This window comes from Pithys albifrons, chromosome 4 (genome assembly GCF_047495875.1).
Source record: "Pithys albifrons albifrons isolate INPA30051 chromosome 4, PitAlb_v1, whole genome shotgun sequence".
NCBI classification, from domain to species: domain Eukaryota; kingdom Metazoa; phylum Chordata; class Aves; order Passeriformes; family Thamnophilidae; genus Pithys; species Pithys albifrons.
Genome location: NC_092461.1, coordinates 53,064,391 through 53,082,465, shown reverse-complemented (window position 1 = coordinate 53,082,465; position 18,075 = coordinate 53,064,391). Strand labels below are relative to the sequence as shown.

General features: G+C 39.6%; 1 protein-coding gene across 7 annotated transcripts in view; it reads right to left on the bottom strand.

The window, feature by feature from the left end:
- Positions 1 to 18,075, bottom strand: part of TRIQK (triple QxxK/R motif containing) — a 124,057-nt gene that overhangs the window by 91,120 nt on the left and 14,862 nt on the right. For 6 of the 7 annotated variants that reach the window (XR_011697723.1, XM_071554192.1, XM_071554191.1 and 3 more), the window contains exon 2: positions 8,389 to 8,469. Coding sequence is in view for 6 of the 7 variants with exons in the window: in XM_071554192.1 (XP_071410293.1) it covers positions 8,389 to 8,449 (61 nt within the window). In the remaining variant the exon portion in view is untranslated. Of the gene's footprint in view, positions 1 to 8,388; positions 8,470 to 8,962; positions 8,971 to 18,075 lie in introns of those variants that run through there. The other variant, XM_071554189.1, reaches the window with a different exon arrangement.

The window sequence follows — 18,075 nt, the reverse complement described above, 5'->3', positions numbered from 1 at the left end:
TTTCTGTAACTGTAATTCAAATCAAGCAACTGCCTTTTCATATTTTCATTCTAAAAGTTTGAGCTTACTTCTGCCCTGTAATTTTTTTTTCTTAACCAACACTTAAAAGCCTGACAGTAATATGTAGAGCCAAAGAGACAATCTGCCATAAATAATTCAAGACTCTAAAAAAACACAATGTAGCCAGTTCCTAGCTTTCTTCCAAAACAAGGCATAATACAAAAAAAAGCTCCCACTGGAAAAAAAAAATTAAAACAATTCAGTTACAGAAATCTGTGGCAACATTCAGTTAATGGACTGCATAATAGCAATCACCAACGTGAACAAATTCTTTACAAGAGCCAGATGACTAGTCTATGGTCATGCTTACCCTGAACACGGACATCTAACACATTCTTTTAAGGCCATAAAGAGGTGCAATACCTAATGAACTACATAATGCACATGGCCACATCCTGATGCATGAAATACAAAAATCCCTTCAGTTAAACCTCTTGAATTGATCCAAGTTGACTATGTCTGTCTTCTGAGACCATGACCCCTGCAATGCCCACCACACTCCCTGCTGCCTTCGTTCCTGCTAGCCCAGACAGTGGAGGAACAGCAGAGGGTTAACAGACTGCCACCTTCCAGGGCAGAACAATGGCTGGACAAAACTTAATTGCACTCAAAAACCAGTGCTATACCTCATTGCATTGTAACTAGAAAAATGCAGTTACAACTACGAATTATATCCACCTTAAACATCAATCAAGCATATCTTGAGAGACACATCTATGCTGGGCATTTCATTCTTATGCCTCCTACATGGCTTTTTAATGATGGCATGAGAGGAAATCAGATTTGTAGTTCACTGCCCAACTCTTCTTGCATTTATATTGATGTGATATTACCTGCAAATATAAGCAAAAGCACCACATGTAGAGAATGCATATATATGAACACTGTACACATAGAAAAATTATGTCCTAAAATAAAAAATGTTTTAAAAATGGGAGTCTAAAGTTAGATTTACATTTTCACATCAAGATGTGAGTACTTTGAAGTCCAGCTTTCACACACAAGCTAAGATTTTCAAAGCTTGGTGAAAGAATTTCTAAAAATGTTAAACTGCTCTGCCTCTGAATGTAATATATGCATATTTGTATGTCTCTATTGTGGAAATTGGATGTATTTTGCAAAGGATTATAAGAGGTTTTTCTAGGTTGATTTTGTTGGACTGCAGACATGACAGTAAGTACACTCACAAATATGTATCATTGCATGAGCCAGTGTAGACACCTTGCAAGATATCTTACAGCAACTGCAAGTACTTGAAATAACATCATGGTGAAACACAATTCAGCAACTGGAAACATGTCAAATTTCACTCATTTATACCTATAACAGATTTATAGCAACTCCACTGAGTGAAATGCTGATATTGCTGATGAGATTAAAATAAGAGAAGATTATAGGCCTCCATCTGTATAAAAGTACTAAAAAGTGTAGTATGAACGTACAGTAAAACTAATATAATCAAACAAGATCAAAGAAACTCAGCTTCTGCTGTGGAGAGGGGATGGGAGTCAAGGGTTTAGATATACCACCTTTCTCTGCATGGTGTGTGTACACACTCACACAGCCTCCTGTCTCTGCAGCCACCCCTGCATCCTTGCTCAGGCTGGAGCTATGTCTGTCCGGCAAATGAAAACTAAATAATATCCATAAAAACCTAAGTACATATCCACAAGGTAATAAAATATAGCTTTACTGCTTTGGACTTAAAAAGTACACAATCACAAACCGTATATGCTTAAACTCCACCATCAGTCTTCACAAAACATATTTAAAAACATCCCAATCATCATAAAATGTGGATTAAATTAGTATAGCCAGACTAGGCTTCCCTAGGCAGCAGTGTTTTCCTCAGCTGCTCCTGCTTTAGTTTTCAAGAAGTGATTCCACTGGCACAAAATTAAAATCAAAACAGCAGTCACTGACCAAAGGACTGAGTGCACTCCTTCTGAGAGCAAAATTCATTCTTCATAAAACCTCCTCCCAGAAAAAGTAAAAGGGACTAAACATGGTATCGGTGGCATATCATCATGAAGTATGAAACTGATTTCAAAACTTGCCAACAGTCACACATAATAGCAAAAGGAGGGCTTTTATTCCTACTTCTCTTACTATGTACTTAATAGTAGATTTTTATTAGAAAAATTCAAGAGAGGAAATGTAATGTTCCACATGCAAAAAAGCCCTGTACAATGGAACTGCGTATTTCTTGGCGTTTTTTACACTATAAATAAATAGTAGGACAGATCTCTTCCTTTTTTGTCTCCAAGTAGTCAGTATTTGTTTCTGTGCTTTTGTCTCCCTTCTTTCCCACAGTAAATAGGTGACTGACATCAAATGTGGGGGGAAAAAAAAGGTGATTAATTGAAAATAGAGTGGAGAATTTTTATTGCATTGATATCCCTCTGCTACACCTTTGCTTGTGACAGTGGAGAACAATCTCGATGTAAATCTTGCCTTCTGGTTCTGTGCCTTTTCTTCACAGAGAAAAGATAACAGGAATTCCTGTTTTGTCACAAATAATGCAATTTTGAAATTTTCAGCCCAAATGCAGTCCAAACACTTTTTGACATTGCTACTGTTGCTCTAGTTTCAGAAATTAAATCTAATATTTTCATGCTCATAACAGCACTTCTTGATCCCAAACAAAACAAAACGACCATATTGCACTTCAAAGTAAACAACGTATTTCAGAAGAAACTATTAACATGTAACACTTCCCTTTTTTTAAGCTGAAAAGAAGGCTTGTTAGCGGCCACTTTGTTTTGAGTATGTAATGGCACTACTCAGGATAAGGAAAGTGGAGGCACACTAACCCTGAAGAAACACAGAGAAGGTGAACAATAAGAGAAAACAGGGAAAAGGTGAGGTACTAAAGACAGTATTTTTAGCAGTAGGGCAAGTGGAGATGGCAATCTGCCACAAGAAGGGCTTGCCTCTGGAGACCAGGAGACAACAGGTCCATGCTCCAGCTGGTAGCTGGAGGTACGAACCCCAGGGCTGTTCTTGCTGTCCTAGTCTCCAGGCTATCTCATCAGGGCTACAGTGAGACTGTAATCCTTGGCACTAGGATGAGATTACTTTATTCTGGACAAGTCACCAGTCTCCACGCCAAGGAGTTTTAAAAAAGGGCTGAATTTACCCACAGAGTTTTATCTGTTAGTCCAGGTGGGCAGTTCTCTCTCCTCTCCTGTGCTACTACAGCCAGGATCTCAGAACTCCCACCCAGTCCCTTCCAACACCCCACTGCTCTGCATATAGATGCCAATAAGCACCACCTCCATCAGCAAGTCATTGTGCTCAGCTTACCATCTTGAGCTTTCCAAAACAAAAAGAGAATGTATTTTCATTCATAACTTCTACTCTGTTCCAGGGGATATGAGGAGCCCAAGTTACACCAGAGAACCCCTGGGCTATGCCTATATAAGCTCCAGCCCCTAAAGGATCAAGCTGGGAAGTCAAGAGATACAGAGCAGACAATAGGTAGACCTTTGAGTCTACAAGTAGAAGGTTGAATGATTGGCAAACAACCTCTTCTCATGAAAAATTACACTACAGCAACACAAAGGTAATGGGAGCCAAAAGTATGTCTATTCTTGGTTTGTAGACCAGGTTTTAGTTATGCCATAATCTTCTCAGTATGCCTGCTTAGGATCCCACAAGCACATGAGTCATGAACACTACCCACAAATCCTGCGACTTCCATGCTGAGAAAGCGACACACCAGATGAAGAAGGATGGAAAATATACATGTGGAATTGTTCTGGGAACTTAAAGCATACATAACAGTAAACAAAGCAAATATGGTACAAAACCTGTTGCTATTTTCACAGCATTTGTGGAGCAAAGCTGCATAAATGCAGAAGGATGCATACTGCCTCACACCTTTCCACAGATTCCAGCAAATTAAGCACAGCAGCACAAACAGCAGCAGGCAGAAGTAAATGCTCTGCAGAGGAGCTACCCCATTTGCTGCTGCACTGCAGGTATATGTTTGGGTATGTGAGCATGAGATGGCTAAAAAGTGTTAAAATCCTCATGTCTCTTCCACAGCCTTGACTGCTCATGTTGATCTGAATGGGAAGAGATTCCCTCAGTGCCATCCTCCCTCCTCCACGCACAGCCTAAGTCAATTTGAAAAGGCTGCTGCTGTTGCTCTCTGCTGCACTTGGGGACAGACTTCATGAAGCCAGTGCCAGTTTGGTCTGATAACTCAAAGACTGCCTCTGCTCCCTACTGAAAAGGCAGTGCCATGTCAGATACTGCAGCACTTGCTTAAGTGGTACTACAGACAAATTTTGGCTGATGGTAGAAGAGATGGCTGAAAGCCAGCTGACAGAGAAGAGCAGTATCGATCCCTATGCTGGGGGAATCCTCTGAAAATGCTAGTGAAGCAAACAGCAACCATTAGCAGCATAGTGGCAAACAAGACACAAGCGATCCTGCTCTCATGGAGGAGAGAAAAAGGCAAACGGCTGAACTGAAGTGATCAACATGAACTTGAACCATGGCACAGGGCAAACATGTGGCATGCCGTATGGAAACTCAGAACAAAACAGAAAGCTTGGAACAAAATGAAATTAAAAATCTGCTTTTATTTCAAATTACTCCACTAAACATCTAACTGAAAATTGTGTTGAAGTTGATATGACTTTGTGACATGTTGTTCCTTGAAGGCTGCCATTTTCCATCAAAAAAAAAGGTATGAAAAACGTTTCAATCTGGTTACCTTCTATCCAGCAAAGCTAGAAAACATTAACTTCTAAGCTTAAAAATAACATCACACCATTAGTCAGCAAGAGATAGCTGTTCAGCCATCATCTATCATAATATTTTCAACAATTCATAGATACCAAATGGCTGGAAAGGAAGGACGGCAATCACTCCAAGCATGGAATTTGAACTTTAAATGCATTTGATAGGTTTTTTTAAACATAGGCCCTATGCAGCCTCATTTTGTTCACTGTTTCTAGATATGTATGGGCCAAACTTCGTGAACGAAGATTTGGGAAGGGCTGTCCCCACGTGGCTGTGCCCTTCCAGCCTGCGCAGTGGATTTTAGGTGAGGCTCAGCGTGCGCAGAACTGGCCCCACCGTTTAAGTCCTGAGGTTCATCTGCCACGGCCAAGTGAGCTTGGACGGTGCCCGTGAAGTCCTCAGGACTAGAACCTACAGCACCCGGCATTTCCCAGGAGGTCTCCCATCCAAGTGCTAATCTGGGGCTGACCCTGCTTAGCCCCCGAGATCTGACGAGATCAGATGTCAGGGAGGCATTTAACTGCTAGATATAACTTCTAGATACAACCTATCTCAAAAAGGGTAATCAAATATCCATCTCCAAAATAAATAAGCCTGGAGCATTAGGGAATTCTGTATTCTGAGGGGTCATCTATTAACATCTATTAACATCTATTAACAGCCTCACACATCCCTGCAAAAGTACCTAAAAGTACCTAAGCTGTCAAATCTAAGGTTTATTGGATGAACATATTTTAAGAAAAAAAAAATTCCTGTATAATTTCTAACAAGTACCTGAATGAAACAGACCAAGAATCAAGAGCAGTTAAAATGAAGAAACTAGAGCACCTCTCCTATGAGGAAAGGCTGAGAGATCTAGGACTGTTTACCCAGGAGAAGACTGGGCTCAAGAGAAACCTCATCAATGCATATGGGTCAGGCTCTCCCTCAGTCAGGCTCTTCTTAGTGGAGCCCTATCACAGGACTATAAGCAATAGGCACACAGAGAAACACATTAAAAAACCCCTTTTACTCTGAGGGTGGTCATATACAGGTAGAGAGGTTGTGGATCATCCATCCTTGCAGATATTCAAAAGCCATCTGAACACTGTTCTGGGCAATCAGCTCTACATGTCCCTGCTTGAGCAGGGCAGCTGGACAAGATGACCTCCATTGGTCCCTGCCAACCTTAACCATCCTGTGATAAATAGATGAATTATTTATTGTCAGCTAAGCAAAACTAGATAAGAAAAAAAATCAAGAAGTAATGGCAAAACCTCTAAATATTTCCATATTCATCAGGCAATATTGGAAAATATTTGTTAATAATACACTTGTTTGTCCTATAATACACCTAAAGGCATAATGAGACTAGAGGGATTGCTCCACCAAGCTCAGCTACCAGGACTAAAGCTAGCCCAAAATGCTTATACAGAAACACACCTGCAACATTAAAGTATAAAACAGTAGCCATAATTTTTCAAACCCTCCCTCACAGATTCATTAAGTTCAGATAACTAAATTCCATTGGCAAACTCTGTAGCTACATCAGTGAATGACCAGAGTGAGAGCTGAAAAAAACATTATAAGAGCAAAAGGCAGAGCACAGTCTATTTTAGTTCTTGCTCTCTGTCCTCTAAGGAATCCCACAATCACAGAAACACTTCCTAGGTTATAGAGTTTATTTGTCTGCCAGCATGAGATTCTTTCCCTTGGTAATTTTTAACACTTGCTTTTGCCAAGTTAAGAGCAATGTGTCACATCTAAACAAGATTAGCTTATTATGAGCTCCCACTGTATTTTGCAGTACCCAATGGATCATGATGCTGCATTGTATAACTGGGAAAATGCCAAATTGTTCAGAGAACATGCCAGGCCAACACTGGTGAGTCAGCAACATAACAGGATCCCTTGGAGTGCTGGGCTCCAATACAAATATTCTCAGCCCCTTGCTATAGCACAGTGATCTCTCCCCTGCTCAAGGCACATCTGATCAGTCCTGGAATCATTCAGGTGTGAGATGTCAACTACTGTGCCATGTGATAGTAATTTGCAAGAAACAGACCATGCTGTGGAAGATCAAGAGGTAATTATTTGAGTCTCATATGCAGCTTTACACACGCCCTGGTCTCTCCAGTGATCCTGCTGATCACCAGACTCTTTCACTCTGTACAGGGCTTCAATAAACAACTCCAACAATGGTAACTTGAAAGTCTTCACGAAAAAAAAAGCAACCCTAAAGGAGGTAGCTGGAAAAGAAGTGACTGCAATGAAACACACATGGAGAAAACGCCAGAAAGCTGATAAAATAATCCTCTTTCAAACGACCCAGTTACACAGGATGAGTTGTCCCAAAGACAAGCTGCAGGGTGCATCATTCCTCACCAAACCCATTTGGTAGTGAAATACTTGTGGTGTCATCCACTGGGTAGTATTTTCCTTGCAAGGTTTTCTACAAAAACCCAAATCTCACAAGAGCAGAGTGCTCATCTATTTAAGCATTTTTCCATTATATCTGTTTCCCATGCACAAAGGTACTCAAAAGCTTTCAGCCACGTTTCTAACTATCTCAGAGAATGACCCAAGGAAGTCAGTCACACAAACCACCCAACACTGGCAAACATAGACCATTCCACAACTCTCTTAAACAAATAAAATACAAAATAATCCCTTTCAACTTTACAAGGAGTTGAAAAGACCACTAAAACAGTTACATTAAAATAATCAAGCAGCACTGAAAAATTGAGAGATGATAAAATAAGACTGTTCACATAACCCTAGCTCTTTCACAATAAGAATGTACATCATAAACAACCTTTTTTTCCCCAGACACTTGTTATTTTCTGCATATTTGAACACATGTGGGTGCTTAGCAACTGTAAAAAAAAGTAATTTACTTAAAAAAACTGAGTATAGACTAAGGTACTTAAATTTATATATATACTTTTAAAATCCTATATATGTTTTACAATATTATTTAACTCATAGAGACAAAATCTTCATTTATGGTTTTCAAAAATAAGTCAGGTGCCTTTGCATTTAAGCAAAGAAATAGGGATTTGAGTCTGCTATATAAGTATCTATGTGAGTGCATATCTGTGCATGTGCATACTTTGTATACATGTTACCTACATATGCAACAGGTAAGGCCAGAAAAAGACCTAAAAAAAGAAATTATTAACATATTTAAAATATTCCATTAGTGTGAGAATAAATGCAGTTATACAATGTAAAGGTCTTTGTCATTCAATGTATCAAAAATTGTTATGAATGAGGAAGAGTATTTTGTTACAAATGCCCATATTTGAAATTAGAGACAAACAGGAAAATGAGGACAGTTTCAACACTTCAGAAACATTGTGATGCCTCTTCACTGCGGTATTTCACTGGTATTTCAAACACAGAGCATAAACTTTATCAAGGTACTCAAAATACTGTCTTCATAAAAGGTTTTACTGAATTAGCGAACAGCATCTGCAAAACAAAGTTTCTGAAGAGGAATAATACATTTTGTTACACTGGCTGGTCTCACTGAAAAAAAAGAGTTTTTTGGGTGTTTTTTTAAGCACACAAACTTTTCTGTCGAACTCTTACCTATTTGCTTTCTGTACTGGTCCACAGGAGTCCTTGATGTAGAGGCATCTTTTCTACCCATTGTTTTCAATCCAAAAATCACTGTCAATGTAAAAAAACCAACAAAAAATCCCGTAAAAAACAAACCCACAACATTATTCCTAAATAAATTACTAAGCAAATCAATTACTTACAATACCAGAAAAAATGGTATCAAGTAACATTTACATGATTATACACAAAGACATAAGCCTTCCCAGAGTAAAATGAGATGCTGGAGTTAACCATCACTATTCTGAAGACTATTAAATACATTCTCAACATACCTTTTTCTCCATTGCATGGGTTATTAACTTTACAGAATGCCCGTTGGTTTGAATAAAAATAAAGAAAAAACAAAGGATTTAAACTGATTGTACTGTAAATTCAACATTTCGTACCACTGAATTATATTCTTATATAATTTGTTTCTTGAGCAAACCAGGAGGTGCAGTATTGTGAGTTCCTTCCATTACTGGCAAACACATTCACACAGGAGTCGGAAGCAGGATTAGGGCTGTGTGCACCCACAGGTGTAATTGCTCAGGAAACCCACCTGCAGACACAGCCCTCCAGCCACCAGGAGCAAAAGAGAGGAACAGACCTAAAACACAGCAATCCACACTCTCCTACCCTCCTGCCATGGGGTCCAGATACCTGTGAATGAAAAGAAAGTAGAGAACAAAAATCTAGAGCTGAGGCTGTGTCCATTTTACACCTCTCAGCCATGATATTGGGAGTTTAAATCACCTTCCAATTAATTTAAATACCAACCATCCTGACTCTTGAATAAGCTTCTCCTATGATGCACATTGCAAGCAGGTGACATGAGGCTTGAACAGGGAAGTGCACTATCATCCATTCCAAGATGCTCTTTCTGGTACGCTGGTGCTCCCACACCATCCGTGTAACTGAATAAGCATCATCTGAATAGTGTTCTAGCAAATTCCCAATATACCATATAACATGCAAAACACTGCAGTGCCATATTCATTCCCTCACAGGTCTGCCACTCAAATGGCACAGTAAGATTCTAAAAACATGCTCTTTCCACTTTTCCCGAGTTAAGAAATAACTGGCTTTTACAGTCACGCTTATTGCTCAAAAGACTGGGATTACACCATTTTGATGGAGCTGAAGACATTACTCACCCATAGTGATGATAAGGCCCACCATGTGACTGCCTCTATGACACATGAGTCCCAGCATCAATGCCTGCACTCATGAAAGGACTGATGTCTTCCAGAAGTGTCAGATCTACTGTTCAAGTACAGAAGACACACAGCAGCCAACCCTTGCCTTTTTCCAACCAGCCTTGGAGAAGGGCAAACTTCGGCTAAGTCACCCTGGGTAGCCACAAACCATCTGCAGATTGTGCACATATGGCCTTGAAGTATCTGCAAGAGTTGTACTTTTCTGTTAGGCATAACTAGCCATGTTACAGCAAGATGAGCTTCTCTGGTCTCTGCCAAGGCATGCTGTCTGGGAAGCACAGCCCTTGAAGGCACTGAGATGCCAAATCATGAGCCAAAAAGTATACCACAGTTCTGCTGAATGGGCTACTGTCAGAATCCCAAGCTTGAACATTCACCATTATTTCCTATATAGCTTCAAAAAAAGTTGAACATATACCCGCAGGAATGATCCTCATGGTTATTTGTGGATTTTAAATGCACAAAGTTTATTATTTGGTATCTATCCATTCTATAAGGATTATTAAAAATTAATGAAAAGTGAAAAATCCAGACTTCTTAATTTCATGTGTGAGACACAGGGCATAGAATTAACCTACATGCTCGAAATTCAGCAACCTTTTTTAAACATATTCAGGAATAACAGCAAGGTATAGAAGACTGCTACTATTTTTCATTCGGAACTGAAATTCAATTATAATGTTCTAATGTTTCCATACATTAACTTCAGTTGAATTCAGAGAGTACTCCCTGTTTTATGTAAAATACATAAGCAATGGACTATAATCCACTGGGTTACGTTTTTTCCCCCTCTATTATGCTTCCCAGAAATTCTCATAACATTCAGATCACAATAATTGGAGTGGAAAATAAAAGTACTATTTGAACTTTTAGCTAATTGAGGAGATAACAGATAAATTTTTACACTGCAAAAGTAATTCTTGGCTTTTTTAATGCCACTGTTAGACACTGTTTTGACTTGCTTTTTGCAATTTCAATAGTTACTAATGTTTTGTAACAAAACATCAGCTGTGAAAGACGTTTACAGTTTCAGCAATGCCAATAAAGCATAAGAAGAAAAAAAAACACAGGCAAAAATTATTTCTTAATGACTTATTTCTTTATGACTTAGTATGAGCCACAGAGATACTGGCATTTGGCCGCATGGCTCAGTGTCACCAACTCTCACATCTAGAACCTTGACTCCTCTTTGTTCTTCAAAGGGATGCAGTAATCATCATTCATTTCCACTGCTTTGATGGTTAGATAGCAAACGCCTGGGAAACCCATGGAGACATTGGCACACACAGCCTGATGTATAATAAGACAGCTATTTGCATAAAAGATCAGCCACAATTTCGAATGTGTTGTGATAGATGTGGAAAGGGAATAATGGGTCTATATTAGCATGTATGAATCTGACATTGTTTTCACAATTTAATTCCTTGGGGACTATGGCTCATCACCCTCTCTTGCAAAGAATCCCACATTCCCTGAGGAAGCAACTTGCCATGAGCCAGACTTAAACTAAAATATGGATTAATAACAGGTAATATTTATTATTTATGAACCTTGCTGTAGGAGTGGTTTTCAATGTAACTTTCTGACCCTTTTTCCGTAAAGGAAAAGTCTGAAGCCTTTTTAAGTCACAAAAGTAATTCTCCTCATTTAAAATAGCAATGGTCATCCTAGAATAAAAGGTCATCTTGATAGTACTGTAAATGAGATTTGCACTCAAGTCTCTGGCCACTTTTGCTGTCTTTGGTTTCAGCACGTGGAAGACCTGGCTTCTCCTGTATTTCTTTGCCAAACCAAAGGCATAGGCAGCATGCCATGCTGCGTGCGTCCCAAGCAGCCTTCAAGTCCCTTAAATTTTAATGACTACATCCATTTAAAAAAACACATAAGGAACTTGCCACTGCTCCTTTTACTGGCAACTAAAAATACTTCAAGAGTAATTTCAGATAATATGAAGGCAACGTGAGCTGTCCTCAACTTTCAGGCTTTTATAAAAGATGGTTTTAAGAAAACAAAGCAAGGCCAAAAGAAATGATCTTCTGCTTATTTCTACTTCAGAGATACCAGAAGATAAAAAGACATCTTTGTTTTTGTGGTATCCTTAACTGTTTTTTCACCCCCTTTCACTTCCCCTGTAGGAATTCACCTTTGAAGGTTTATATCCTCAGAAAAACACATGATTTCATTTTTCTCTTTTATTCCTAAGCAGTGGCTGATAATAATTAAAACACAAAATAAATTGCCTATTATCACCTCCAGCTATCAACAGTATTTTGTACCAGTTCTGAATGTCCATTTAAGGTCTGGCTACCTGAGTCTTTAAATCCCAGCTCACTATTCTTGACATATACATAACATTTTCTACATCAACCAAAAAAAATAATAATTAAGCAATTACTTTAAGGAAATAGAAGCATACAATGACTGACGAAAAATACTAATAAAAATAAGAATAGGAACTATATAGCAGAAAGATTGCACTTTGAACATTATTGGTGCAATACAAATTAAAAATCTCAGTGATGAGGCTCAAAATGTGAACCAGTGAAAACTCAAAAGACATACATATGTTCATGTGTACAAACTTTCTGAGCAGTGATATTTGATAGTATGTCTGTATTCTTCAACAGTAAGTTGCCTAACAGAGGGCATGTAAAAGAAATAATAAATGAAAGGGCTGGTTTTGTAGCTGAAGTATGGCTAGTCAGTTGAGAGAAAAGCAAGTCAAACTTCAGGATAGAAAAGAACCACTACAAATGTACTAAGTCTTCAGCATCTCTATGCATGCTCATCCTTAATTGCAAATAGATATTTACCTTAAAAATAATTCCTTTTTTATTTGTTTTGTTGGATACAATGCAGAGGTTGATAATTTGAAGTCATAACCTAAGTAGTTTTTAAGTATGATTCAAAGATTCTTTGAAAACTTACTGATAGTAAGGAACCGGTCTTTTAACTCTGTAGCTCAGTTTAATAAATAATGGGGATGTTAAAATCCTTACATGCTACACCAGAGCAAAACCAACTTTTTATCCACCTAAGGTAAAATTCTAGAAGTATGTCAGATCCTCTGCAAACATGAAGTTACTCCAAAGAACTAGTAGCACTGCATTTAAAATGGAAACCTATCTGCATGTAGATATTTTGAAAATCATTGCTGTTGGTTATTTTAATTGACTTTTTTGGTATACTGCTGAAGTACAGTAAGGTCTGTCTGCACAGCAGTGGAAGTAGTCTGCAGCCAAAACTGCAAGAATAATGCAGATGAATTCTTCAAATATACTTTAGCCAAGAGAAAGAATTAAAAAACCGCTACTTAAAAAAACCTTATACAAACAAACAAATTGAATAACAAGATCCATTCCTATTCTATTGGTCAGTCTCATAGTAGCCTTCACCATTCCTCTGGAAACTCTCTCAAAGGATGAGAATATTATTTCAAAGGAAAGAGTACCCTGCCTATGGTGCTTTTTGCAAAATCTACCCCTGCTTTATTTGAGGATTTATGTATTTTTCTTTTAATAAAAGGAATTTAACATTTCTTTTCTTAATTCAAGAGGTGATATAAACTCAATTAAATGTGAGAAAATTAATCAAAAAACCAGGATACTTAACTCCAGTTAGAAGAGATATTAAAACAATCTTAACTTTCTACACAAGGACAATAAACACTATATTGCAACACAAGATTCAGACCATAAAGGAAATATAACATCTATTCTGACATGTATCAGGCTGTTTCATAGATTCATGTAAGTATTAGGAACAAAACACATACTGTTATTTCCACTTAGTGCCCTTTGCACTGCACTCTAGGGAAAGGAGCTGCTCTGTTGTTTGTTAGCTATATAGTACCTACAAAACCCATGAAATTAGCTCTGCACTTATTTAACAAAAGTACTACACAGGTAATAGTTCATATGTATTTTCAGTGTATTCTGAACGTTTCAAAATCCTAAGGCAATATATTACGAAAAATAAATTTCATCAACAGCACAGATTAGTTCCACTAAATTTCAGGAACGTGAGGCACACAAGTTATATAGGAGGTCACCTCTGCTCCCGTTACAATGGCTGAAGAAAGAGATGTAATGGTAAGGAATGCATATCACCTCCAGCCATCTTGCCTTCTTTTTATGCTCCTAAACCTCCTCAGGATGCCTAAAATTTAGTGGGATTATTTAGGCCCAAATATTTGCATTTACTCCTTTAGCAAAAATCTACATACTTTTGCTAAATGTAAAATGTTTTTAAACATCCAAAGAGTTGAAGGATTATCATTAAATGCACTCACAGCCAGGAAAAAAACCAAAAGTTTCAAGGGTTGAAAAACCTGACCAAGATTTTTAAAAAAGATATCGTATTTATGTAAAATCACTTTCTTAAGTAAAAATAGGCTGTTAAAAATGTCAAAAAATTCCCTCCATTCACAGTAGAATTTGTCACAGCTTCTACAGGAAGAAAATCAAAATATAGTAGGCCAAAACTCACTTAAAAACAACATTACTTATACAAAAGACACCTATTTAGTAATTGCTGTTATACTTTTAATATAAAAGTATGACATTTTGCAGAAGAATAGTCCTATTTTTAACGATTCTATGTACTTTATGTTTACTTCTCATTATTTGGATCTTATTTGTCCTCAGAGCAAAACTCCCTGCTCACTTCAGATATGAGTAGAGCTATACCATCTGTGAAACATATAATCACTTTAATAAGAAGACAGATTTTTCATCTGAAGAAATTTAAAATTCCAAATGTTCAAGGAGGAACTTTTTTTTTTCATTTTTATGAATCTATGATGGCATGGATGTCTCAGGAAAATATCCTTAAAGAAGTTCATGAAGGAAAAAAGCATACATGTGGTTCAATTCTGCCTTGCCAGACAGTTCAAAATGCAGTACTTCCCAGAGCAATCTGTGCTAAAGGGAAAATTACACAATAAATGACACCATATGCAGTATTTCAGAATAACATTCTTCAAAAAATCTGTCTTAACATTTTTGGAAGGGGTTTGGGGGGAGGTGTGCAGGGGACAGACATGGGACTGTGGTAGAAATTAGGGCTAAAAAGGGTAGAAAGAGAATGGACATCCAGACTATCCCAGTGCCCAGGGCACATCAACCAAGGATGAACAGAGATTTCATGGGAGGGACCACAGATGCTGTACAGCCAGCTCTGTAGTATGAGAAGAACAGAGGACATCACCATCACCACAACTGCACAAGACAAAAAGGAAGCACATGCTGTCTGCCTCCAGAGTTAAAAGTTCATAGAGTCAAGAGCAAGATGAGGAACAATTATTTGCTCCATCTCAGTAACTGAAGTATCAACTGTGAACACTTTGCAGTTCAGTTAAATGCAGGTAGTTTTACTCCCTCTTAGATCCTCACCATACATCCCTTCAGCACAGATTTCCTTTCACCAAGGAGGGAATAATTTAAATAACAGGTATAAAGCTAGAGGTTATAGACCTTACATTTCAAAATCAACTAAGTCTGCCTAAGCACTTCACTTCTAATATGTTGTGAAGTTGCCATTCTTGAATTTAATAGAATCCAATGTGGTTTTACTGAAGTCTTATTCCAAAACCTCAGAAACTTTGTTTTGCACTGCTAGGTGTTACAGCAAGGGAAGACTGACTTCTTTCCCTTCCTTTAAATGGGAAAATAACTCTTCTATTCTCCTCTCTTTTTAGTTTTGAGAACTGACAAAAAGTCAATTTTTCCTGGATGTTACTTCTTTCCTAGGACTGCCACAAGACATAGCTTGCTATAAACCCAAGTGCTTTAATTATATACACTTGGTAATTTCTCATTTGAAGCTTGAGCTCATTTTTTATTGAAATGAAATTCTGATTTCTTCCATAAGTGAGAAAAAAATACTTAAGGAATAATTATCCTTCCCTTTAGCATATCCATCTTAAACTACAGTTTATAACCATCCAGAGGACAGTCTGTTTCACAAAGTTTTCAATATTGCCAAATGGGATAATGACCTTCACTGAGAATAAATCTTGTAACTTCTTAAGTTATTCACACACACACACCCAAATGACAATAGAAAGTAAATTCATATTGATCATGCCTTTTGTTTCTATTGTGCCTTTCTTTTCACTTGCATTATCTTATACTATTTAAAACCACAAGATTTCTGAGTTAATTATTGTGCTGGTTTGAAGGTGAACCAGCAGGGGAAATGAACTCACCACGAGAGAGATTATAAGTCAGACCTAAAATTTAATAATAATATTACAATAACAACACTGATACACAAGGGAAATTGCTTTCAACTCACAATACCCCAGCAGTATAACCCAGTGTCCTGGGGCACAAACCCAAGGGGGTTTGTTTGCCCTTGTGCTGAGACCCCTGTGGCTCCCCCAAGTCCAGAGCAAAAGGAAAAGAAAAACCTGTTGGTGCAGGCGAGGGCTGTGGTCTGGGCGAGAGCGGTGATCTCCTGCTGTCGAGGTCCTGCTGCTGCTCTGGATCCGACGAGAAGGTCCTGAGGTCTTCTTACCCACCACTTATGTACCCTCAGGGAGCACTCAGTCCCTCCCCCTGGGCGGGGACTCACACAATGGGTGATTAACTCTGGGAGCCAGGGGTTGTTGAGCTGTTGATGGCCCATTAGCAGCTCCGCCCCCCTCAGGCTGGGTGTGAAGTGATAATGGCTCCCTGGGCAGCTGCTGCTAATGGCCCATTGTCCTTGGGGAATGAATAGAGGGGGTGGAATACACAGGTTTGATCACCACCACACAGGGTTAGCTGGTCCCTCCAGCTGAACTAGGACATTATCCACCCCTTATTCCACTCCATCTAGTCATTCCCAAATTAACCCCCTTTTTACCTATACATATATATACACATGTATACAATGAAACATTACAAACTCTTCTCGCTCAAAATTAGGTCCCCTTGTGGTACACAACGTGTTTCTCCATCTTTTTGCATTACCCACCAAGTGCAACCAGGTCCTTGAGCAAAGACAATCCCTCGGATGGGTTTGCCTTTGTTTGAGGTGGGACTAACCCAAACAGTCTTTCCTAACATACCTCTCATATGGACCACAGGGACTTTATCTCCATCTACAGTATTCAAGAGTTCTGATTGGGCAGGGCCAGCTCGATTGATGGAGCCCCGGGTGTTGACCAACCAGGTGGCCTTTGCCAAATGCAGCTCCCAGTGTTTGAAAGTTCCCCCACCCAACGCCTTCAAGGTTGTTTTCAGCAGTCCATTACATCGCTCAACTTTCCCGGCAGCTGGAGCATGGTAGGGGATATGATACACCCACTCAATGCCGTGCTCTCTGGCCCAGGTGTCTATGAGGCTGTTCTTGAAGTGGGTGCCGTTGTCAGACTCTATTCTTTCTGGTGTGCCGTGTCTCCACAGGACTTGTTTCTCAAGGCCCAGGATGGTATTCCGGGCAGTGGCGTGAGATACGGGGTATGTCTCCAGCCATCCAGTGGTTGCCTCTACCATGGTCAGCACGTAGCGCTTGCCTTGGCGTGTTTGGGGAAGTGTGATGTAGTCAACTTGCCAGGCTTCCCCATACCTGTATTTCGACCACCGTCCACCATACCATAGAGGCTTCACCCGCTTGGCCTGCTTGATGGCAGCACATGTGTCACAGTCATGGATAACCTGTGAGACACTGTCCATGGTTAGATCCACCCCTCGGTCACGAGCCCATCTGTATGTTGCATCTCTGCCTTGATGACCAGAAGCATCATGGGCCCATCGGGCTAGAAACAATTCACCTTTATGCTGCCAATCCAGATCTACCTGAGAGACTTCAATCCTGGCAGCTCGATCCACCTGCTCGTTGTTACGATGCTCCTCATTAGCCCGGCTCTTGGGTACATGAGCATCTACGTGACGGACCTTCACACTCAGCTTCTCTACCCGGGCAGCGATGTCCTGCCACATCTCCGCCGCCCAGATGGGTTTCCCTTTGCGCTGCCAGCCGGCCTTTCTCCAGCGCTCCAGCCATCCCCACAGAGCATTGGCCACCATCCACGAGTCAGTGTAAAGGTAGAGTCTTGGCCACTTCTCTCGTTCGGCGATATCCAAAGCCAGCTGAACAGCTTTCAGCTCTGCGACCTGACTTGATCCACCTTGTCCTTCAGTCGCTTCTGCAACTCGACGTGTAGGACTCCATACAGCTGCTTTCCATTTCCGGCTTGTCCCTACAATGCGGCAGGAGCCATCTGTGAAGAGAGCATATCGCTTCTCCTCTTCTGGTAGCTGGTTATATGGTGGGGCCTCCTCAGCTCGTGTCACCTGCTCCTCTTCTTCTTCAGAGGACAATCTGAAACTCTCACCTTCCGGCCAGTTGGTGATGATTTCCAAAATCCCAGGGCGATTAGGATTCCCTATCCGGGTTCGCTGCGTGATCAGAGCGATCCACTTACTCCATGTGGCATCAGTGGCGTGATGGGTAGAAGGAGCTTTTC